Genomic DNA, 26,175 nt, shown 5'->3' with positions numbered 1-26,175 from the left:
GAACAGAGAGTGCAGTTGTCTCCGCGCCAGGAACAGAGCGCGCGGCCGCCTCCGCGTCAGGAACAGCTAGCACAGCCGCCTCTGCGTCAGGAATAGAGAGCGCAGCCGGCTCTGCGTCAGGAACAGAGATCGCGGTCGTCTCCGCGTCAGGCACAGAAGGCGTAGTCGCCTCCGCGTCAGGAACAAAGAGCACAGCCGGCTCGCCATCAGGAACAGAGATCGCGGTCGTCTCCGCATCAGGAACAGAGCGCGCAGCCGCCTCAGCGTCAGGAACAGAACGCGCAGTCGTCTCTGCGTCAGGAACAGAGAGTGCAGTCGTCTCTGCGTCAGGAACAGAGAGAGAGTGCAGTCGTCTCTGCGTCAGGAACAGAGAGTGCAGTTGTCTCTGCGTCAGGAACAGAGAGTGCAGTTGTCTCCGCGTCAGGAACAGAGAGTGCAGTTGTCTCCGCGTCAGGAACAGCGAGTGCAGTTGTCTCCGCGCCAGGAACAGAGCGCGCGGCCGCCTCCGCGTCAGGAACAGCTAGCACAGCCGCCTCTGCGTCAGGAACAGAGATCGCGGTCGTCTCCGCGTCAGGCACAGAAGGCGTAGTCGCCTCCGCGTCAGGAACAAAGAGCACAGCCGGCTCGCCATCAGGAACAGAGATCGCGGTCGTCTCCGCGTCAGGAACAGAGCGCGCCGCCGCCTCCGCGTCAGGGACAAAGAGCACAGCCGGCTCGCCGTCAGGAACAGAGATGGCGGTTGTCGCCACCTCCCCATGAAAGAGCGTCTCCACTCCCTCCGCAAAGCAGGGACGCTTCCGCGCAGCCTCGGCGCTAGATGAATTCAAACCGCTTGGCCGACGCCGCCTCGAAGGACATCCCCTCCGTGTCTGGAACAGAGCGGGTGGATGCCGCCTCCTAAAAAAAAAACCTCCCCGCTGGACCCATCAATGATGGCTGCATTCTGTCACGTGAGGAGTAAGGAGGTCTGGGTCCAAGTGCAGGTAAGTAATTTTAATGATAACAAAATAACAAAATAATCATAAACCAAAAAGCCAACACGGCACATACTGAACATAAACTGAAACACAAACTAACAAAACCAGGAACAAGATCAAGAATATCAGGAACACAAAATAACATACGAGACGGAAGACAATGCAGCCATGAAAACGGAATGAAGAATGAGTGTTCTTATACAGAGTCCAGATAGTGAACAGCTGTGAGTGAATCAGTGCAAATGACAAGACAGCCGTGAACAATCAGAGGAGTGCAGTGCAAACACAGCGACCTCAGGTGGCTGAGGGAAACCCACAGCCCCGATCATGACAGGTGCAGGCTGATAAGTTATTAACGTAACTGATGATATTCATAGCATTAAACGACTAATTGGTTAACTGGTAAAAGCTAATTGGTTAATGTTGCATACGCAAACAAATGAGCTTACTGCCTTACATTTAAATAGCTGGTTAGCATTCAGTCAAGCTTTTTTGCAGCATGCTTTCAGAGTTTCTCTGAAACCCTCCACCTTCCCCAGCTCCACCTGTATAGATCTGCTACGGGTCATTTTAAATGCTATTTGTGCAGCAGCAGTATGTCCTAAACACTCAGCACCGTATCGCCATATGCTATGGCAGTAGCAAGTTCCTGTACTTGCTTGCAACAGCAGCAGCAGCAATAATCTACAAATACAGCAGTAACCAACAGCAGCAGGAAAAAATCTGCAGCAGCATAGCAGATCTATTCTGCCAAGACCAAATACATTAACATTGTCATATCCATCCATATCCATATACCATGCTAAAATCTTCTAAAAGTTTCATGATAAAAATAATGCATGTATATTGTTCTTGAACAAATGCATCCCTTCACTTCAGAAGGTCTTTATAAACCCCCTGGAGCCGTGTAGATTTCTTTTTATGATGGATGGATGCTGTTTTTTTGACTTCAAAATCTCAACACCCGCTCACTGCTATTATACAGTTTGGAAGATCCAGGACAATTTTTAATACAAATCTGATTGTATTCATCTGAAATAAGAAAGTTATATACACCTAGGATGGCTTGAGAGTGAGTAAACCATGGGTAATATCATTTTTGGGTGAACTAACCCTTTTAAAATCAGCATGAAATAAAAGTTGTGATAGTATTTTCTTCACTACTGTGATGTTTATCAGAGTAAAATGGCCTCTCAAACAAACAAACCAAAAAATGTAGGGCGGTACTAAAGTTTATCTATAGGGAATTGATTAAATTGTTGAATCGTTGTTTGCTATTGCTGTGATCTCAGATAAGATAAGAGATGGTGTTGCATGAGGGAGGGGAAGTTATTAATTAGTAGTTAAAAAGAAATGTGTACGGATAAATAATTTATAATAAATACTGCAATATTCCATGAGAAAAAAAAAAGATTTCATTGTAATTTGAAGACTCCTCTTATGTCATTTTGTAATGGTGAGCAGGTGAGGGCCCCTGTGTTACAGATTTTTATTCCCCATGTACCTGTCAGTCACATCTCAGACACCCAACAAACATTGAAGGAGAGAGGCGCAGATCAGGACCCCTGTCTGTCGAACCTCCATCACCGTAGCAGACATATAAGGCTCCGTCGCTCCTCATCACGCTGTAGCTCAACAGAATGTAGCTGGAGGGGAGAGAAGGACCCCTGTCTATGCCACGGCTGTCACCACTATAGGTGTCTTAGGCTGTGCCCGAGAGCCGTCAACAACACAGTTGGCCTGCTGGGTACTCAGAGGGTACAAAGGAATAAGACTCCTGCCAGTGCAATCAATGGCTTATGGGCGGCCACAGTATTGCTAGCTAAAGAAGCTCCTATTGATGGCAAGGCAGCTTGTTTTGTGATGTGTAGAGTGAAGGGTTTTGTAAATGAGACGATGATCAGATGCGCTGTCTTTTTAGTATTCCTGTACTTGTTAGAATGAAACATTTTGCTCTTTCTGATCCATTGGGCTGTTTCTTAACTAAAGTAATGATGGCATATTATTCATTGGCTGTAAATGAGTGGGCAGTAGTGGTCTTGTAAAATTTCTCGCTTACACCATTGTGTCCCGGGGAGATCTCAGAGCTTCTTTTATGTATTTAATGAAATTTTAACTGTGAATAATCTTAAGGTTGAAGCTGACTGTCTGAATGTCAGTGGAGACTTACATGTTTCATATTTCAAAAGCCTAATGGAGTGAGTATCTGGATGGAAAAATTCAGATTAGGTTGGTTTCAGATGGACAACATCAAATATAAGATGCCTCTATAGGAGCGTGTCATGAATTTTTTGATGCATTATGTAAAACCCTTTCATTTTGAACAGCTTTGCTTGGCAAGAATCCCACTCTTGGATTTTGTGATGTATTGTTAAAGAAGATATTTTTATGAGAAAAATCCCATTTTAGTGGTGATAAATCTCTATGATCCCAGCCAGTGCTGGACTTCTTGTCTAAACTCATGCCATCAAACGTTTTGGGGGATTTGGAACTCTCTAGATTGAATATATCGTGGTTTTATTTGTCAGATTTTTGTTCTTTTATTAAAGATTTTTAGTTGTGTGTTTGGGTTTCTTTATGCTATCTGTGGGATATTGGTGTGTGTTGAAGGGGATTGACATTATTATTAACTGATTTATTGTATACAGTTAAGGTCAAAAGTTTACACCCCCTTTCAGAATCTGCAAAATGTTAATTATTTTACCAAAATAAGAAGGATCATACAAAATTCATGTTATTGTTTATTTAGTACTGACCTGAATAGATAAGAAGATATTTCACATAAAAGATGTTTACATATAATCAACAAGAGAAAATAATAGTTGAATTTATAAAAATGACCCCGTTCAAAAGTTTACATCCCCTTAATTCTTAATACTGTGTTGTTACCTGAATGATCCACAGCTATTTTTTTTTGTTTAGTGATAGTTGTTCATGAGTCCCTTGTTTGTCCTGAATAGTTAAACTGTCTGCTGTTCAGGTCCCTCAAATTCAGAGTTTTCCAGCATTTTTGTGTATTTGAACCCTTTCCAACAATGACTGTATGATTTTGAGATCCATCTTTTTTACACTGAGAACAACTAAGGGACTCATATGCAACTATTACAGAAGGTTCAAACACTCACTGATGCTCCAGAAGGAAAAATGATGCATTAAAAGCCGGAGTGTGAAAACTTTTCGAATTTGAAGATCAAATTTAACTTGTTTTGTCTTTTAGGAAACATGTTACTAACCTATGTAGCCTCTGAATGGCAGCACTAAATGAAAATATATGATTTTTAGGCAAAATAAAAAAAATGCACACATCTCTGTTCTCTTCAAAAGTTTTCACACCCCAGCTCTTAATGCATGTTTTTTCCATCTGGAGCATCAGTGAGTGTTTGAACCTTCTGTAAAAGATGCATATGAGTCCCTCAGTTGTCCTCAGTGTGAAAAGATGGATCTCAGAATCATACAGCCATTGTTGGAAAGGACATATAAATACACAAAAATGCTGGAAAACCAAACAATTTGTGGGACCTCAAGGATTTTTCTGAAGAACATCAGGCAATTTAATGGTTCATGACAAACAAGGGACTCGTGAACAGCTATCACTAAACAAAAACACACAGCTGTGGATCATTCAGGTAACAACACAGTATAAAGAATCAAGTGTATGTAAACTTTTGAACGGGGTCATTTTTATAAATTCAACTATTATTTTCTCTTGTGGACTATATGTAAATGTATTTTATGTGAAATATCTTATTCAGGGCAGCACTAAATAAAAAATAGCATGCATTTCGTATGATCCCTCTTATTTTGGTAAAAAAAAATGAACATTTTGTAGATTCTGCAAGGTGTATGTAAACTTTTGACTTCAAATGTTATTGGTTAAAAATAGCGGTTATTGGTCTACTTGCTATTTTAAAAACAGTATCGGCATCGGCCCTGAAAAACACGTTGTCAGACCCCTACTAAATAAATAAATACTGAATCAGCATATTAGAATGATTTCTGAAGGATCATGTGACACTGAAGACTAAAGTAATGGTTGCTAAAACTTGGCTTTGTAGTGGTGATAATATTTCACAGTATTACTGTTTTACTGTACATTCAGTCAAATAAATGCAGCCTTATTGAGACTCTAAAAAAAAAATCATAAACTCAACCATAAACTTTGAAACAGTAGTTTCTCACACAGTCAAACACACACACATCCCCAAGGATCTTTTCCTCACTGTATTTCCTGTTGTGTTTGAACTCCTCTATCCTGTCTTCTCGACTAACACTAATCCCAAACCTGTCTTTCTCTCACAGGTCCTCAAAGGCCCACCCTGGCCCAGTTGTTCACATTAGTGACAATCCTATGGATGAGGGCAAGGTAAGGCGATGCCTATACAAGTACATGAAAACAAATCAACACTTCCTGAAATGAATAATTCATTTCCCTTCACACAAAGCTCTTGTTCTTTCCATTCTGAACTCATAAGACATTTCTTTCCTACAGTGCAGCACAGTTCAGTAATTGGGTCTAATCTCACACAGCTTGTTAGCAAATTATGTTGTTTTTGAAAACAAATGATCGAGGAGATATGAAGGAGATGAACAAATGCTCCAGCTACTTCTAAATGCATCTTTTTAGACATTCATTTTACCTTCGCTAATTGCCAGCGCACAGTCAGAGGGGAGCTGAGAGACCGGCAAACACCTGCTGGGGGTTTTGCCTTCGTATGGATGACAAACTGTCTGTTTCTTTCTCTGGCAGCTGGAAGCTCCTCATAGGCGCCTTTACAGTGGTGATCCACTCTCTCTCTCTCCCTCCCATCCCACTTCTGCCCCTGAATGGGGCATTGATCCATAACAGGTCCACTCAGTTCTTAATGGGTCTTAAAGTCCTTAGACACATTGTCCCTCCCTCTTGGCTGACAGAACTCTGACACTTTATCAATTCACAGGCTATCACTGAATCTTTAAAAACAAAGAGGTTTTAAGTGCAGATGACAGGAGACTTGTAATTTTTAAAAGCTATTTTGATGAAATTCCTGACCACTCATTCTAATGCATTTATAATAGCTTGGGATAAAGGGATAGTTTACCCAAAAATGTAAATTCTGCCATTAATTACTCACCCTCATGTCGTTCCAAACCTGTAAGACCTTCGTTTATCTTCGGAACACAAATTAAGATGTTTTTGATTAAATCTTAAAGCTTTCTTAGTACCTTTCTGGGCCTTAAATGTTTCAGTTGTTCTGCTGTTCTGCAAAGTCTGAAGCTCTCAGATTTCATCAAAAATATTTTAATTTGCGTTCCGAAGATGAGCGAATGTCTTAGAGGTTTGGATCGACACAAAGGTGAGTAATTAATAAACTATCCCTTTAAAAAAGCACCATAAAAGTATCTTAAAAGTCATACAGTCACTTTGTGTGCAGTACTGAATCAAATTTTATTCTGAAAGAAAGAAAATTCCTAGAAAAAGACAGGTTTCTAGTGTAAATGATAGAGTGTTCATTTTCAAGTGAGCTACATCTCTTATAATAAATGTGGAGTTGAATTTTGGTGATAACAACTTGCCCATTTCTTCCACATTTTTTGAGCAGAATGTTTTGCCTGATTTATAGATTTTCTTCGAGCATGAATAAATGTTTGTTTTGGATTAACAATCAGATGAAATGACTTGCATTTTCCTCTAACAACTATTTAATGTTTACTTTGATGAAACACATCATTTACTTTCAGATTTACGTTGCCTCCTGCATGAACTCTCATCAGTTTACAGGTCAGGTTCAACAGACTGATGTCTTATTTTCCTTCTTTTCTTGTTTCCCCCCACATCTTTCTTCTTGTTTCAGCTCATAATAGGATTTGAGGCCGGGATCGTGGTGCTGTGGGATTTGAAATCAAAGAGAGCTGACTACCGGTACACTTACGACGAGGTATGTATTGTCACACAATGTTGTATTTTAGGCTCCTGCCGCCTGCAGTGGCACAAATGCTTCGAATATGGAAATGCGTTGCACAAATATTCATGAGATGTTTTGATTTTAATAATGGACGCTGATTAGATCTCTTTAAATAGGCACATAGTGTGTTCAGCCTGGCGCTACAGCATCAAAGGAACATTGGTATTTGAGAAGAATGAGTGGCAGTGTGTAGTGTATTTAGATGCTAAATTCTTCCTATTCTCAATCATTCATTCATTTTGGTTTCTTCTTCAGGAATGTTCTGAAAAGTGGACTTAACCACTAAAAATTGGTAATATTCAGCAATCTGAAAATGGAGCTTTATTGAGGTCCCCATATCTCTGGGACTGAATGATGTAGGGCCTTGAAAATGATGATTCTGGAAAAAAAAAAAAAGTTTATTAAGAACTGGAATCTAAAATCATAGTGATATAGATATCTTTAATACTTCTTGAGTTATATGCATGCAAATTTTGGAAAAATAATATTTATGGCACTGAGACAGGTATGTTCAATGCAGTAGTTTTGACAGAAGGAAACGAGATACATCTGTAGTTACAACATTAATGATGTTTCATTAACAAAGTTCGGGAGAAGCGCGTCAGATACTTAGCGTAAACAGCACAAGAGGAGCCCACTCAAGGCAATCAGCGCCATAGGTTAAATACAGCTGACTCACCTCCATTCACTTGATGGTTTATCAGTAACTGGTTCGCCCGTCCGCTACTACGTCGCAAAGACAAACTGCCACAAGAGAAGACGATTCCGACTCTCCTCCGGCCGGCTCCAGGACCGTGTCTTCCCCGCATTTCGCTTCAATTGAGCCCCAGGCCTCATCTCGCGGCCGCCGCTCGGCCCAGACCGCCTCACAACGCCTCGGCCTGCCCTCGCCTCCATCGGCGAGAACACCAGCCGATTCCCCAGCATCATCCGCTCGGTCAGGCAATCAATTCCGCCCATAGACAAACGGACTATGGCGAGTATGAAACTAGCGCTGGCAAAATCCGATGTCCAGCCTTCACGCAAGTTAAACAAAACAGAATTATTTAACTTGTACAATAATCTGCAACTAACTAAACCTCTAACCCCAAAGTCGACCAAAAGGAAACACAAACCTCCGGCCGCGCCGACGCCAATGTCTTTCTCCCGTGCGAGGCCTCTCACAGGGCTGGGAATCGATTCCAAAGAATCGATTCCGAAGCATTAGGAATCGAGAGTCGATTCCAAAGTTTGGAATCGATCCCATCAAGGGGAATTGACTCCTTATTCAGAGCCGTGTTCAGTTCAACAACATCTATGTATATAGATGCCTGTCAAACGAAAGACTGCATCCCACGAAGGCTGCATATCTCAGCTGCTAGTCATCAAATGTTGCCGAACGTTTTCGGCGATTCATGAAAATAAACTGAATGAAACGATCATTACAGAGCTCGTCTGAAGCACCCATTATCTTGCTCACTGATAATTATTAAAATTCTGTTAGATCGTTTTAATAAACTAGTCCAAAAAACTATAAGTTATTTTACGATGGGAGTCACCCATGTTGTCCACAAATTTGAGCGCTGCACGACGGAATAGACGTGAGAATGCAGAGAGCACCAATCAGTGGTCTCTAGAACGCACCTGATTGACAGCTAATCCACAAGCTCTAACATTAGTGTTGTTGTTAAAGTTGTTTATTTTGTTTCACTGTATCGTTTGCTAATTTTGTGCGACGCATACTGTTAAAGTAAATATCATTCAGCTGAACTGTGGACATTAGACACTTCATGACTTGTTTTAGTATTGCAATAAATGCATGTCCACTGCTGAGCCCTGGGTTATGACTAATTCCATGGGCAATGCAGACAAATTACAATTTAAAATCTGTCAGAGCTACAAAAATATTGTACATTTTCATATTTTTACAATGAAGCTTCATATTATGAGAAAGCTACTTTCTTTGACTTCAATATCCTGCAGTCATTGCAAAATTAGCTTCATCCAATTTAAATGGCAAGAATTGAAAACAACAGTGAGGAAATCGATTCTGAACCAGGAATCGAAATTGATTCCAAAAATTTCGGAATCAAACAACCCTACACAGAACAATGGCCGCAGCCCAGCCCTCCACCGCAGCTCCTCCTCAAGCAATGCCTGGGCCCGCAGCCCAAGCCAGCGTTTGGCCGCTTCGTCTGCCAATCGCAGCCCTGGCCACCAACCTCTTTTCTCGTGGAGTTCGCAGCCCAAGCAAGCGCTTGGCCACCAGTCTCAGCTCCGCCGCCCGCCCCCGGCAGCTCGGGGCTCGCAGCTCAAGCGAGCGCTTGGCCACAATGGCCGCCTCACACAGCCCCGCCTCTAGCTGCAGTCAGCTCGGATCTCGCAGCTCAAGCGAGCACCTGGCCGCACTGGCTGTCACACACAGCCCCGCCTCCAGCTCATGTCAGCTCGGATCTCGCAGCTCAAGCGAGTGCTTGGCCGCACTTGCCGCCTCACACAGCCCCGCCTCCCGCTGCCGTCAGCTCGGATCTCCCAGCTCAAGCGAGTACCTGGCCGCATTGGCTGTCACACACAGCCCCGCCTCCCGTTGCCGTCAGCTCGGGGCTCGCAGCTCAAGCGAGCACCTGGCCGCACTGGCTGTCACACACAGCCCCGCCTCCCTCTGCCGTCAGCTCGGGGCTCGCAGCTCAAGCGAGCGCCTGGTCGCACTGCCTCACACAGCCCCTCCACCAGCCTCCTACAGCTCACTCCTCCAACCACAGTACTCGCTCTTCACTGCAACACCAATGCCCGTGCCATCAAATGCCACAGCTTCAGAGCCTCCCCAAGTGGCCCACAGCATCCGAGCACAGATACTGGCAGAAATTCAGGATGTTGGCTCCAGAGGCGGAACAATCCCCAACTCCAGTTCCTCATTATTCAGGATTAAGATTCTCCTAAACCACCCACTGAAACCCCTCCTCGATGCGTCCCTCAACACCATCCTCCAAGCATTCTCTCCATGAACCCTCCAGTCATACATAACTGCGTGGAAATGCTTCAAAGCTTTCTACCTCTCATACAACACACCCTTCCCGGATTTTTCCCTACTCTCAAGCACCTCATTCATCTCTTTTCTCGACAGGATCAAGGGACTCCAAGCCGGGCCCATCAAGGGCTACCTGAGCGCATTCAATTTTTCCACAAGCTGATGTTCGGGGCACCCTCTCCCGAAATAAATAACTCACAAACCTCTCTACTGATCAGGGGTTTCAACGATCCAGGCCCACCCGGCCCTACCCTAGACTTCCCATAATGCTAGACATCCTCACACACACTCCGCACCAGTTACCAGCCTCTCAGTACTGCCCGGACAGTCGATGCCATGTTCATTTTAGCCTTCTTCGGGTTCCTCAGATGCTTGGAACTCACCATCTCTTCTAAATTTGATCCAAATACCAACCCCACCATTTCAGATTTAACAGTACTCGATAACGGTACAATTTCCTTCCTAATTAAACCAAGCAAGACAGACCAAGCCAAAAAAGGCCACCTCATCTACATCTTCAACCTCCCTTCTCCAATCCAACCCTACCAGTCCATCCTTCAGTTTCTCTGCCTCAGAAATACCCAGGCTAAATCCCCCCCGCGAGCCCTTGTTCTTAGACGAAGCCAAAAGACCTGCTAATAGCTTCTGGTTCCAAAAACATCTCAAGTCCGTCCTGCAATCATCAGGCATCCCAGCAGGAAATTTCTCAAGCCACTCTTTTCGCATCGGGGCAGCAACATCAGCAGCCCAGAAAGGCCTCTCCAAACAGCAGATCCAAACCCTAGGAAGATGGACATCAGAAGCCTTTCAGAGCTAAATCAGAACTAGCCAGTCACATATCAAAGAAGCCCACAAACCCTCATTGGCCCATAAGCCATCCAAAGTAACCTTCCCACTCCAGGTCTCCCTATCCCCCCCCCCGCCTGGTGCAATGCTAGGAGTCTTGATCTCCCATCGTTGCCATGAGAGCCCTCCCAGGCGGGTCTTTTCTCCCTCCCGGCCCGGCGGGCCTAACCCTACACCTTCCCCTGCCTGGTGCAACACTATGAGTCTTGATCTCCCATTATTGCCATGAGAGCCCTCCCAGGCAGGTTCTTTCACTTTCCCTTCCCGCCCGGCCGGCCAGACTCTATGCCTCCTCCCCCCGCCTGGTGCAACGCTAGGAGTCTTAATCTCCATAGCTGCCATGAGAGCCCTCCCAGGCGGGCTTGTCTTTCCGCCTCCCGCCCAGCAGGCCAAACGCTATGCCTTCCTCTGTCCGATGCAATGCTAAGAGCCGTGACCTCCCATCATTGCCACGAGAGCCCTTCGAGGCAAGTTTTCCATTCCCGCCCGGTGGGCCAAACTCTACGCCTCCTCCCCCCGCCTGGTGCAATGCTAGGAGTCTTGATCTCCTATCATTGCCATGAGAGCCCTCCCAGGCAGGTTCGTTCATTTTTTCCCTTCCCACCCAGCGGGCGGGCCAAACATTACACCTTCCCCCTGCCTGGCGCAATGCTAGGAGTCGATCTCCTATCATTGCCATGAGAGCCCTCCCAGGCAGGTTCGTTCATTTTCCCCTTCCCACCCAGCGGGCGGGCCAAACGCTACGCCTTCACCCTGCCTGGTGCAATGCTAGGAGTCTTGATCTCCTATCATTGCCATGAGAGCCCTCCCAGGCAGGTTTTTCTCCCATCCCCCCCACCCAGGGGCTAAACTCTCCCTTCCCCCCGCCTGGTGCAACGCTAGGAGTCTTGATCTCCCATCGTTGCCAAGAGAGCCCTCCCAGGCGGGCTTTTCATTCTGCCTCCCCGCCGGTGAGAGCCCTCCCGGTCGGGCCTACATACTCGCCGCCCACAAGCGAGACTCATCTATCCAACGCCGCGTGCCATAATCTCCCGCCTATCATCTCAGTAGTCCTTCCGACCCCAAACCACGTACTTCAGCATCAACAGCCGGCAGGGCCTACCTGACTGTAGCCTCAAACCAGAGCACTCTGGCCTGCCTACCTGCCAACTTCCCGATCATCAGCCCCCGTCACATTAGTGCCTATTTTGGGGGGTGTCTTTAATCCGGCGGCTGTCCTTCTATTTGCTTTTTGGGGGGTACTCTGGGTTCGGGCCATCCCCGAGCTCGGAGCCCTTCACCGGACAGCACGCCAAACATGCATTTCTATTCTCCGGCTAATTATATGTAAGCGCGAACTCGTGAAATGATGTTTCATTAACAAAGTTCGGGAGAAGCGCGTCAGATACTTAGCGTAAACAGCACAAGAGGAGCCCACTCAAGTCAATCAGCGCCATAGGTTAAATACAGCTGACTCACCTCCATTCACTTGATGGTTTATCAGTAACCCTCCACCACCCCATCTCCTCACTCAGAGTTCTCACTACTCCTATTGGGGGGTACTCTGGGTTCGGGCCATCCCCGAGCTCGGAGCCCTTCACCGGACAGCACGCCAAACATGCATTTCTATTCTCCGGCTAATTATATGTAAGCGCGAACTCGTGAATTTGTTATTCAGACATTTTAAAAGAAAAAAAGTGTCGTATTTTTGCAAAGTGACCCACATTTTGTTTTTGACCACTGAAAATGTGTACAATTTACTCCTTATTCATATTGAAATTCCAGTATCTCTGAAACCAACCATATAGGACCTTTAAAATGTGACCACAAAACCAGTCATAATGGCTTTCCATTGATGTATGGTTTGTTAGGATAGGACAATATTTGGCCAAGATACAACTATTTGAAAATCTGGAATCTGAGTGTGCAAAAAAATCTAAATATTGAGAAAATTGCCTTTAAAGTTGTCCAAATGAAGTTCTTAGTGATGCATATTACTAATCAAAAATTAAGTTTTGATATATTTACTGAAGGAAATTTACAAAATAAATTTTGTTGAGACCCATGTTTCCCCATGTTTTAATGGTCACCATTGACATATAATGCAACAACGATTGCTAAAGACAATAGATTTTACTAACAAACCTACTAGGGATGCACCGAAATGAAAATTCTTGGCCGAAACCGAAAACCGAAAAAGAGGAAACCAAGGCCGAAAACCGAAACACCGAAAGAATTATGCCAATTATTAGTACCACTGCATTTATGGCTATGACTGTGTACTAATCTTACTAAAATCAAGGCATTGCAATTGCATAAATTAATATTAAAGTTTCAAAGAATAAATCAATTATATTAATTGAATCAATTATTATCAATCAAGTATTACATTACTTAAATAACATATACATCTATTTTACTGCCTTTGTTTAAATTGTTTAATAGTTTAAATTTTTACAACACATTATCTTGTGGATCCATCAGTTCACATTACAACTCTATGTGTTTCTCTTCCAGCAGGAGGCGCTGTCAGAATGGTAGTACACAAAGCAGCGCAGCAAATGACTTTGAAACGTGCAGCGCTCATATTTATTCAATGGATAGCCTTTTGAAGTGTCATCGCAATTCTTGTCTTTCAGTCCCCACATTTAAGCCCACCTGAAATCATAATTAAGACTTTCTTAACCCCTAATAACACTGCAGTCATCAATGAAAATTAAGAGCTTTATTTCAAGAACCGACTTTCAAAAACGAACCTTACACAAAATACGTTTCTTTTTATTTTTTTCCCACCATGTTCAGGGCAAAAGAAAAATATTAGGGAACTAAATTAATATCAGCATATGAAGTATAATCGTCTCTCATTCATTGTCTCTGAGAGAATGCACGTCAGATGCTGAAATCACTGTCAGTTTTTACTTTCACTTTAACATATTGCGCAGTTTTCATGTTGCTTGTGTGCTCACTCATTGGCTCACCTCCATGGTTTAAAACATAAATATTTATAAAAATACAGTATATAGAAAAGACATATCTTTAAAATATTGCGACGTAACACCAACGTAAAGCCATTTTTTCACTCACTGAAAGCTACATCTGTCTGTCTCTGCTCTCATCACTGTGCGCACGACTGCAGACACACCCCCTCTTGAACTTTCGGCGTTCAAGTTTTGCAAATCGCTATCCGTGGGTCTTTCTCAGAAATACTGAAATACGTCCACACCGCAGACTTGTTGCTTCAGACAAGCACGTGCAGGCTGCGGTTTCTGTTTGCGTCAACATGCTGTTTCGGCCGTGTTGTTTCGGTGATAAAAGTCTTTCGGCCGAAAATGTACTTTTGGGCCATTTTCGGCCAAAAATTTTCGGCGGCCGAATATTCGGTGCATCCCTGAAACCTACCAATCTCTGTGTAAAAATAACATTATGCTGCTTCCACCTTTCTGAAGTCATTTTTACACCCCTGTGATTTGGCTCTGAATCTCAGGTGAAAATTTTGACCCTCCTCTTTAAAACTGTGGATTACTCTGTAAATATGAATCCATGACATTTAATATTTTGGCTTTCATCACTATATATGTCTATTGTTCTTCAGAAAAAAATTGGAGGATTTTTTTTTTTTTTAATTTGGTTGATTTGACACAGAATGACCCAATAATATTAATAAATATTGCTGCAAGCAGCAATTACCGGGGTTCAAACAATTTAAGGCATTTAAGCACATGAAAAATTACATAATATAGCAAGCCTTTTTTTTTTTTGCAAATACAGGTAATTTACCATAGAAATATTATGTTTTGTAATGTAACTGTTATAGCACTAGCTATGGTCTGATCTCCTTAAAACTTTGGACACTTTTGAGTTTTCCTTTAGGCTTCATAGGATTTTGAGTAAATTTGGACAGGCCCCTTTTCTAAGTGACCTCGTTCTTGCTTCCAAAAAGGTAAATTATTATTTATTTTTTTTGATAATTTGATAATTTTTTTGATTATTGACCTAAAGAATCCAGAGAATTGTGTTGTTGTTTTTTTCAGATTGAGTGAAAAAACTATGACTAGTTTGCAAAAGTAGGTTTTTTACATCTTCATCAATCATTTAACAAACTTAATTTGATTGACAGCAGTGGTTCTAGAGGCAAAGTTGTCCGGAACGAGGAGTTCTGTCATATGATACGAATACCGTGTGTATGTGCAAAAACCACACAATGCACAATCGTTTACACCCTTGAACATGCGATATTGCCCCCCCCCCCCAAAGATGCTCAAACTTCATTGGCCAATGCAGCCATGTTTTTTTGAGATACACAGATGTCCTTATAGACACTTGTGGAACTTTGGACCAAGACCGTGCACAGCGGCTTTCATGTTGATAGGACAAATGGTTGCATAGGTATAGCCATTTTTATTTTTTCTCTCTTATATTGCCAGGTTCTGCAACCTCAGATTGAGCTTTTACATAAGTGTCCTGAGTTTGGCGAAGATATCTCATTTTGGAGTTATAGGCATTTTACTGAAAGTGGCCCTGCCCCTTTTAAATGTTTTGGCGTTGTGTTTTGACTTCTTTTGATTATTATTGATATTCACTCTCCTGAGAATCTTTCTGTGCTGGTTTGGTTTCGATTGGTTGGAAAACTCAGGACTAGTTCTCAAAAAATCCTAAATACTCGAAAATTTTGTCCGGCGGGAGCCAAGAATTCCAACGACATAAGACTGACGGTTTAAGAATTATGAGCAATTTCATACTTTTGATCGCTGTAGCGCCCCTGTCAGGCTGACTTACGTTTTTCATCTGTAGGATCATTTTATATGGAGATCGCTGATCCGTGACCATTCCAACAATTACAATAGGGTTTCAGCGCTAATAACCCCTACTAATATCCCAAAAATCTGGATGAATTTGGAAATTTGAGGAAATCTGGATGTACTTGGAAATTTGAGGAATGTCCTTTCAGCTGTGCTATGCTTCTTAATTTATTCATCCACTCATTGGCTCAATATCTCGCAGATATCAATATCTGCGAACATTTCATTCCAGCTTTTTAAATGTAATTTATTTTTTTTATTTTTTTCCAGAAATAGTCTTTTTGTCTGCGTGTACTGGAAATTATTAACATGCATCTGAAAAGCCCCTGTAGAATTTACAGTTAATCTGCCACTCCAGTTTAAGCCAGTTCGATGGCTTTTGTCAACAGTGGCAGCCAGCGTACATTAGTTATTATGATGAGCATGATGTGCCCAAAGCAAAGTGCAAAGGAATTAAAACCGACACTCTCTATTTTTTTTCTCCCCAGACATACAAGCACACTCACACATTGGTGTGTTGCCGTATGTGTGTGTGTGTGAGTGAGAGTTAATTTCTCAGAGGACAACTCATCTGTACCCTGATGAATGACTGTGCCTGGCTGGATGTCTGATTTATTCCTGCCTTCATTTGCCTTGATTGATTAGTACAGCAGAGATAAATGTCCTACAATTCACTACTCCGTAGGGGTAGCAAGGTGTCATTTTGACTCAGCACAGAGTCGCACTCTTACAATGAAACACTGTTGTCCGTCAGACCCCCCATAGTGCTTCACTATTTATAAAAATCAAGAAGAGACCAGCAAAAGGCTCAAACAGGTTGATCAGACTGTCTTTAGTTATGCAGATGTTGCCTGGGAACCTTTTTATCTTTGAAGGGGTCACAGAAGTGCAACAGACAGCAGAATTAATATCATATCAGATCATGGGAAGCTATTAGTGCTGAAGGGGTCACTGAGGTGCAGTGAGCAGCAGAATTAGCACTGAGGCGGCCAGGAGCTATGCTGTTATAGATGAATGGAAATGCTGAAATAAGGATAAGGAAAGCATCAGTGCAAGTAGCATAAAGGACGTACTGTATGGACAGGCAGTTTCTGTCCAATTGAGATTTTTAAAAGCGTGCTTTCTTCATCTTTCATTTTTTCTTTGTATGCATTAAGTGAGATATAAATAAACTACACTTTGACATTTTACATTGCATTCTGTTTTCAGAAACCCTCCGCCTTCCCCAGTTCCACCTGTATAGATCTGCTACGAGTAATTTCATGTATAAGTGTGGGGTAATTTCATATATGTTATATATGTAATGTGATGGCATTTCAGTTTGGTTGCTAGGATGTTTAGGGTTCTTTTTAGAGTAGTACTTATTGTCCCAAGTCAAAAGAGATATTCTGGTTTTTAGATACAGCTCAGGTTGCTGCCTCAGTGTAAGTATATGATAGCTTTTTCCTGACCATTTTATTGTCCATCACTCTGACAAGTAATAGTACACCTCTGTTCAACAAACCACACAATTTGAAGCATCCAAAATGGATTGGTTAAATCCCAAACTGTAAATATAAGCAACAGCATTATTGACGATTGCCTTAACGTGCACTTGCTGTAATTAATATGTCATTTTGTTTTATATGTATACACATCTACAGTAATAATTTTGGGAAAAGATGGCCAGCTGACCTTGTTCCGGATGGCTTGACGTTTACTGCAGGAATGATGTGTTTTGTGTGTGTGAGGGCAGTGGCAGCAATATTTTTGGACTGAAGAGGCGGGATGTGGCTGCCTGCAGTAAAGCCAGCAGACCTCTTTAGCTCTAATTGGGCCTCTGTGTGCGTGCATGTGTCAGAGGTATGACAGTGTCACAGTTCCCTGTCTCTGTGGGTATCTCCAAGAGTGTGACGAAGAGAGAAAAGCATAGAGTAGAGGGGAGCTAGAGGTCCTGGTATCTTTAAGGTCTTGTTAATAAGGCAGACTGCTTATCCTTCAGCCCTTTCTCAAGCTGACATGCATATAGCCATCCCACGTGTATAAGAATAATTACAAGTCAGAAGCTATGGAGTACTAGTGCACTGTACGGGGTATACAAGGATATAACCAACGAGATCTATAATATCTGGAGCAATCTATCTGTTATCATTCACATTTATGAATTTTAGGAATCAGCCACTGAAGTACAGTTAAAGTCAAAAGGGATCATACAAAATGCATGTTATTTTTTATTTAGTACTTACCTAAATAAGATATTTTACATAAAAGATGTCTACATAAAGTCTACAAGAGAAAATAATAGCTGAATTTATACACATTACCCCGTGCAAAAGTTTACATACACTTGATTCTTAATACTGTGTTGTTACCTGAATGATCCACAGCTGTTTTTTTTTGTTTAGTGATAGTTGTTCATGAGTACCTTGTTTGTCCTCAACAGTTAAACTGCCTGCAGTTTAAAAAAAAATAAAATAAATAAATCTTCAGCTCCCACAAATTCTGTGCTTTTTCTGCATTTTTATGTATTTAAACCCATTTCAACAGTGACTGTATGATTTTCAGATCCATCTTTTCACACTGAGGACAACTGAGGGACTCATATGCAACTATTACAGAAGGTTCAAACGCTCACTGATGCTCCAGAAGGAAAAACTATTCATTAAAAGCCAGGGGTGTAAACTTTTGAACAGAATGGAGATGTGTACGTTTTTCTTATTTTGCCTAAATATATTTTTTTCATTTAGTACTGCCCTTCAGAAGCAACAGAAGAAAATGTAGCACAAAAAATGTCAGATGGACTAATTATCGATGTCCTTACTACCTTTCCGGGCCTTGAATGTGGTAGTTGCATTGCTGTCTATTGATGTCAGTTGTTTAGCAAAAACACATTTATGCTGAATATCTGTTTTCCACAGCCATATGCTTTGTACCTTCAGTACATATATTATGCAAGCAACATAATCCTTCCTAATCATAGTCGAGTATTGTGAATGTAGCTGTGCTTAAGCATATTTTTGTATGTGTGGGTGTGCGTGTGTGTTCGTCTGGCTCCTCCTCTCTGGATGCTCCTGTAATGATGTTGCACTCGGTTCATTGATTAGTTAGGTCTGCTGAGGTTCATCCCCACTGTCTGCCGGAGACAGAGATAGAGCCGCCATCATTATGTTAACCAAGAGGAGACTGTGCTTAATTAGAAAATAATGAGAACTCTCTTTCAGCCTTCTTTGTGCTTTCACTGGCTCCCTTTTCTCTCGATACATCAGTCTCATGCTGTGCATTCTCTCTCTTTCTCTTCCCCTTGATTCAATTCTGTTCCATTCATTGTGCTATATTGTCCTCACTGTTTTCCCCATAGTATTGCCAAAGCCTTCAGTCAATACAACAACAGCACAAAACAATGCTATATAAAGAAACAAAGCTACTGATGTACAACAAAGTTATTATGGGAAGGTTAATATATGTTATGTTCCAATATATGTGACCCTGGACCACAAAACCAGTCTTATATACGTAGCACGGGTATATTTTAATTGTCAATTGTCTTTTATGCCAAAAATCATTAGGATATTAAGTAAAGATGATGTTTTATTAAGGTATTTTGTAAATTTCCTACCGTAAATATACCAAAACTTAATTTCTGATTAGTAATATACATTGCTAAGAACTTTTGGACAACTTTAAAGGCGATTTTCTCAATATTTTGATTTTATTTTCACCCTCAGATTCCAGATTCAAATAGTTGTATCTCAGCCAAAATCCTATCCAAACAAATCATACATCATCTTAAATCTTATTTATTTCATTTTTGATGTATAAATTTAAACCTAAATCACAGTAAACGGCACCATGAAAAAGGAGCAATACATCAAAATTCTCAACAACAACATCAGGCAGTCTGCAGAGAAACTTGGCCTTGGGCACCAGTGGACATTTCAGCACGACAACGACCCAAAATACACAGCAAAAGTGGTGAAGAAATGGTTAGCAGACAAAAACATTAATGTTTTCCAGTGGCCCAGCCAGAGTCCTGACTTAAATCTAATTGAGAATCTGTGGAGGGAGCTAAAGATCAGGGTGATGGCAAGGAGACCCTCCAACCTGAAAGAGTTGGAGCTCATCGCTAAAGATGAATGGGCAAAAATACCAGTGGAGACATGCAAAAAGCTGGTCAGCAATTATAGGAAGCGTTTGATTGCTGTAATAGCCAATAAAGGCTTTTCTATTGATTATTGAGAAGGGTATGAATAATTTTGGACATGCCACTTTTTGTTCAAATGTAAATAAAAGATGAGTAATATTTTTTTTCCACAATGATGCCTCTTGTCTTATTATCTTCTGGGAGACGTCTGTGTCATTTCTAATTAAAAAAAAAAAAAAACTTGCTGGTTGAATAAAAGTAACTTTAAGTCAGAATTTGCCAGGGGTAGGAATAATTTTGGGCTTGACTGTATATGTATAAATCTCAATTTCAAAAAAATTGTTTTGTGGTCCAGGGTCACATATATATTCTACTGTTCCAATTTTTTCAAGAAATGTTGTGCTATTGCACATTCTGTTCATCAGGAAATCGTGCAAATTTCAAAACATCACACAAATATTAAGAAGCACAGCTGTTTTCAATATTTACAATAAAATGAAATCTTTTGAGCCACAATCAGCTGTTAGCACTTGTTCTGATTGTAAATAACTGCCAGAAAATACCAGAAATGTACCACTGTGGATTTTATCAACTCTGTCCCATTACTAAAATAGCTTAGCAACATGAATTTAAAACCAGCTACATTGGGGTTTGAGTTCAGTTCTGTATTAAATAACACTTGGATGTAAATGTGACTCCTCTCCTCATGTTTTCTGGATAGAGCCGCAGCAGAAACGCTGACGGTTTAAAAAGCATGCCGCAATCCTACTGTTGTGGTTGCACTGAAGCCACAGATGCAGAATGTGTGTAACAGGCCTACTAGCTTCACTTTTTGTAGCAATTGTATTGCTCAACACCAGAAAAGCAATCTTTCTTTATATTACTTATCCCAGCATGCCTCTTGATTCAACCTGGGTAGACCTGACTTATAACCCTGGGTAATGTTCTTAGTTTGAGTCATTAGGAAATCTCCCATTGAGTTGGCTGTCCCCATGCAAGCATTACTAACTTATATGTCCTGCTCTTTTTCTTTCTTCTCACTCACAGGCGATCCATTCTGTGGCCTGGCACCACGAGGGGAAGCAGTTTATCTGTAGTCACTCAGATGGGACACTGACCATATGGAATATAAAGTCCCCAGTCAAGCCCGTACAGACAATCACGCCACACGGTTAGTGATGGTTCTCTCTTTCTGGCACAAACACGCAAATTCATTTTCTTCAAATTCATTTTTCGTCAGGATAAGGGTTGCAAAATTAATTAATTGCTCTTATGTCTGTTTCACAAGGCTGTATCACACCTCTCTCAAAGACTTGTTAATTCAGGATTGTAATTTGATTTCTTTCCTCCCCTCCTTCGCAAAGCAGCTTAAAACAATCACCTCCCCTTCCCTGATTTCCATTTCAAGTGAAGCTTTAATTTTCATTTTCATTTTGTTCCTCCATGGAGACTGCCTGTGTTGTGGTCTTTAGTGATGAGTGAGGTGAGGTCATGCTCCTCCTTTTGGTGCACGTCCTTGCCTGCTCTATTGAAGATATCCACAACGGTCCTCTCGTGATGCAGGAACCCCTCAGCCTCCACGAGAGGAGAACATCAGACAGCCAGATTTGGAAAGAAAGAAAATTAATTGGGAAAAGCCGTTAAATATTGTCAGAAACCTGCTGAGAAAATAATATTTTTTAGTGTTTTCAATCCATGGGCATTAGTAGGCCCTATTTAGGGAGGATTTAGCCCCGCTGTCTTTTATCTTAGCCACACAAAAAATCAAGAGACTAATCTGCTCTATTTTTCTCTCTGAAGCAGATGCTGTTTGTCTTATTTTAATTGACATGTATATTTAAATATATAAATAACAACACAAGTCTTTAAATTAATTTATAAATTATTCAAAATGCAATTTTTAGAACTGTTTACACATAAGGCAAAGACGCAAATCCTAGAATCATTTTTGGGACATTTAACAGTTTTAGGATTGTCGTTCAACACTGCTTTGCAGGAGAAGAAAATTACATAAATCAGTATGTTTCATAATGAACATTTCTTTTTGTTATGAAAGTACTTACGTATTTCTTCTCTGATACATTTCCTGTCTGTGGGAGAGGAAGGCTCTTTTCCAAATTCCACCCTCAGCCTTTGCAGTCTTCCTTCATGTCCACTCTTTGGGGACATAAAGCTTGATAGACTGTTGGCTGTGAAGTCTCCTCCTAAAATGCCAAATGACAACTCAGTCTTTTAAGTTTTGTAAATTTACAGGAAGTTTTGTGGCTTCACTCTATTGAATTTAAAGCCCCCGTTTGCTAATACAAAAATGATCAGTTTCACATCTAAGAAAAAGCCTTTCGGAAATTAAAAAAAAAAGAGAGAGACAGTTTCGATTGAAAATACAGTTGAGGTCAAAAGTTTACATACTGTACACCTTGCAGAATCTGCCAAATGTTAATTATTTTAGCAAAAATAAGAGGGATCATACGAAATGCATGTTATTTTTTATTTAGTATTTATTTAGTGACCTGAATAAGTTATTTCACATAAAAGATGTTTACATATAGTTGTTCATGAGTCCCTTGTTTGTCCTGAACAGTTAAACAGTTAAACTGCCTGCTGTTCTTCAGAAAAATCCTTCAGCATTTTTGTGTATTTGGACCCATTCCAACAATGACAGTATGATTTTGAGATCCATCTTTTCACACTGAGGACAACTGAGGGACTCATATGCAACTATTACAGAAGGTTCAAACGCTCACAGGTGCTTCAGAAACACAATATATTAAGAGCAGAGGGGTGAAAACTTTCTAAATTTGACGATCAGGGTAAATTAAACTTATTTTGTCTTCTGGGAAACATGTAAGTATCTTCTGTAGCTTCAGAAGTGCATTTTTTTTTCTTATGGAGCATCAGTAAGCGTTTGAACTTTCTGTAATAGTTGCATATGAGTACCTCAGTTGTCCTTAGTGTGAACAGATGGATCTCAAAATCATATAGTCATTGTTGGAAAGGGTTCAAATCAGTGACGGAGCCAGGATGTTTTCATAGGGGTGGCCAGGGAGGGGCCAGCAGCCAGTCTAGGGTGGCACCGAAATCTTCATTTTTTCAATATAAAATGTGTTTGACTATAAAGTATTGGACTGTTTTAGTGACTAAAACACAACTGAATACAATTAATTTATTAATTCTGAGTAAATATGACCATTTTTGTAGGGGCTCACTATTGTGCAGTCAGCTTGGTTATGGTTCTCAAAACCCCCAAAAGCTTGTTCTCCAACATTGCATACTCTTGGATGGGACGTGCAAATGGTGATAAGAATGTAAAAAAGGTCGGAAGTCAACAGCACATAAATGCCAGAATGTAAAATCGCTTACAAATAAATAATAATAAAAAAAATACTAGATATAGAATATATATATATATATATATATATATATATATATATATATATATATATATATATATATACTAAAATATAGAATATATTTTAGAACACGCATTTAAGAAATGTTCTTTAATGTGATGCATATACATGCATGCACAGTTTGCAGCTTTAATCAACTTTTTGGTCATTTCATGACTTAACTGATGACAGAACTACATTGTATGCTCATAATTCATTGTGTGATTTATAAGTGATGCGCGTGCGCCTAATATTCACGTGAAGAGTGTGCGCCGTGAGCACAAAGAAATGGCTGACAGGACAGGAAAGTTTGTTTTACTGACATATAGCCTAACAAAATCTCATCGGACCGCAGTTCACTTTTGTTCTACTGAAGCTCATTTGGCTCCTAACCTGTACCCTTTCTACGCTTGTTTGACTCGTGCCTGGTGCTGAAACGACATTGAAGTATGCGTCTCAAGTCTTCCGTTTGATGTGGTCGTAAAGAACTATGGTGGTTCCGCGTCCTAATAAATGCAACTTGTTAAGACTTGTTGGTGTGGCCAAGCTCAAAAGAATTTTTCTGAAGAACAGAGGGCAGTTTAACTGTTCAAGACAAAACAAGGGACTCGTGAACAACTATCTGTGGATCATTCAGGTAACAACACAGTATTAAAGGAGTAGTTCACTTTCAGAACAAAAATTTACAGATAATGTACTCACCCCCTAGTCATCCAAGATGTTCATGTCTTTCTTTCTTCAGTCGTAAAGAAATGGTTTTTTTTGAGGAAAACATTTCAGGATTTCTCTCCATATAATGGACTTATATGGTGCCCCCGAGTTTGAACTTCCAAAATGCAGTTTAAATGCAGCTTCAAAGAGCCGAGGAAAGAAGGATCTTATCTAGTGAAACGATCAGTTATTTTCTAAAAACATTTACTACTTATATACTTTTTAATCTCGAATGCTCGACTTGCCGAGCTAGACAAGATGAGCCTTTGAGGTTAAAAAGTATATAAATTGTTTTTTTTTTTTAGAGAATAACCCATTGTTTTGCTAGATAAGACCCTTTTTTCCTCGGCTGTGATCATTTAGAGTCCTCTGAAGCTGCATTTTGGAAGTTCAAGCTCGGGGGCACCATAGAAGTCCATTATATGGAGAGAAATCCTGAAATGTTTTACTCAGAAAACATAATTTCCTTATGACTGAAGAAAGAAAGACATGAACATCTTGGATGACAACGGGGTGAGTACATTATTTGTAAATTTTTGTTCTGAAAGTGAACTACTCCTTTAACAATAAAGTGTATGTAAAACGTCTCAGGTTACGTATGTAACCCTGGTTCCCTGAGGGAACGAGACACTGCGTCCTGAAACGCTATGGGGAACGCCATTGGCGGGCTGCACTCTGAGTCATAGTCTAACAACCAATCGGATGACGGGAGTGACGTCACAGGCGCTGTGACGTCAGCGACCAGGAAGTATAAAAGCACATGCGTTTGAAGCCGGCGTCAGCTCAAAGGAATGAAGCGAGCGCAGCAGGGATGCGGGAATTATGGTCCGAGACGCAGTGTCTCGTTCCCTCAGGGAACCAGGGTTACATACGTAACCTGAGACGTTCCCTTCCGGGAACTCAACACTGCGTCCTGAAACGCTATGGGGAACGAGGTATCAACGCCCCCATAATTTCCAAAGCCCTGCCTAGTGTCTGCTAGGACAAGGGTGGAAAAAGTTGTGTCTGGTGAATCTTGCCAGAGCACAGGAACAAACCTCAGCCTGGGGAACCTGCCAGGGCATGAGTGGTAATACATCTCTGTCTGTGGAGCCCACCAGACAAGAGGGAGTGTACCTCGGCCCTCGAGCACACGAGGTCAAGTAGTCCTTCGTCTGGTCTCGCAAGACCGAGAAGGAAACAGTGTCTAGAATACTTACCTGATGAGACACTGTGGTAACTCCGCCTGGTGATCTTGCCAGGACGCGAGTGGTAATACATCTCTGTCTGTGATCCACCACCAGACAAAAGGGATATATGAGCCTCGGCCCACAGGCACTCGAGGAGAAATGGTGGTCCTTTGTCTGCGTTACAGCCAGTACAAGAGGGACACAAGAAGTGCCTGGTGAAACTTGCCAGGACACTGGAATTCATCTCTGTCTGTGATCAGCCACCAGACAAGAGGGATAAATGAACCTCGGCCTTTAGGCACACGAGGAGAAATAGTGGTCCTTTGTCTGCATTACAGCCAGTACAAGAGGGACGCAAGGAGTGCCTGGTGGTCTTGCCAGGGCACTGGAATTCATCTCTGTCTGTGATCAGCCACCAGACAAGAGGGATAAATGAACCTCGGCCTTTAGGCGCGCGAGGAGAAATAGTGGTCCTTTGTCTGTATTACAGCCAGTACAAGAGGGACGCAAGAAGTGCCTGGTGATCTTGCCAGGGCACTGGAATTCATCTCTGTCTGTGATCAACCACCAGACAAGAGGGATATATGAACCTCGGCCCTCAGGCACACAAGGAGAAATGGTAGTCCTTTGTCTGCGTTACAGCCAGAACAAGAGGGACACAAGAAGTGCCTGGTGAACTTACCAGGACACTGGAATACATCTCTGTCTGTGATCAACCACCAGACAAGAGGGATATATGAACCTCGGCCCTCAGGCACACAAGGAGAAAGTGGTAGTCCTTTGTCTGGGAACAGCCAGAACAAGAGGGACACAAGAAGTGCCTGGTGAACTTGCCAGGACACTGGAATGCATCTCTGTCTGTGATCAACCACCAGACAAGAGGGATATATGAACCTCGGCCCTCAGGCCCACGAGGAAAAAATGGTAGTCCTTTGTCTGCGTATAGCCAGAACAAGAGGGACACAAGAAGTGCCTGGTGAACTTGCCAGGACACTGGAATGCATCTCTGTCTGTGATACGCACCAGACAAGAGGGAGATATATTCCTCGGCCCTTAGGCACACGAGGATAGAGTTCTCGACCTTTGCCTGTCATTGACCAGTGCAGAGGGAGAAATAGTCCTCAGCCCAGAATGTTCCTCGGCCCTCAGGCACACGAGGAAAGTGGTAGACCTCTGTCTGGTCGCCAGCCAGAGCAGGAGGTACTCCTCGGCCCTCAGGCGCACGAGGAGTCTTAG

At 41.9% G+C, this 26,175-nt stretch overlaps 1 protein-coding gene across 1 annotated transcript in view; it reads left to right on the top strand.

The window, feature by feature from the left end:
* stxbp5a (syntaxin binding protein 5a (tomosyn)) overlaps nucleotides 1-26,175 on the top strand; it is a 136,689-nt gene that overhangs the window by 70,196 nt on the left and 40,318 nt on the right. The window contains exons 6-8 of the mRNA XM_073853202.1: nucleotides 5,277-5,340; nucleotides 6,809-6,892; nucleotides 20,718-20,841. Of these exons, the coding sequence (XP_073709303.1) occupies nucleotides 5,277-5,340; nucleotides 6,809-6,892; nucleotides 20,718-20,841 (272 nt within the window). The remainder of the gene's footprint in view (nucleotides 1-5,276; nucleotides 5,341-6,808; nucleotides 6,893-20,717; nucleotides 20,842-26,175) is intronic.

This window comes from Garra rufa, chromosome 13, assembly GCF_049309525.1.
Source record: "Garra rufa chromosome 13, GarRuf1.0, whole genome shotgun sequence".
NCBI classification, from domain to species: Eukaryota; Metazoa; Chordata; class Actinopteri; order Cypriniformes; family Cyprinidae; genus Garra; species Garra rufa.
The sequence above is the reverse complement of the archived record's forward strand: the minus strand, read 5'-3'. Positions and strand labels throughout refer to the sequence as shown.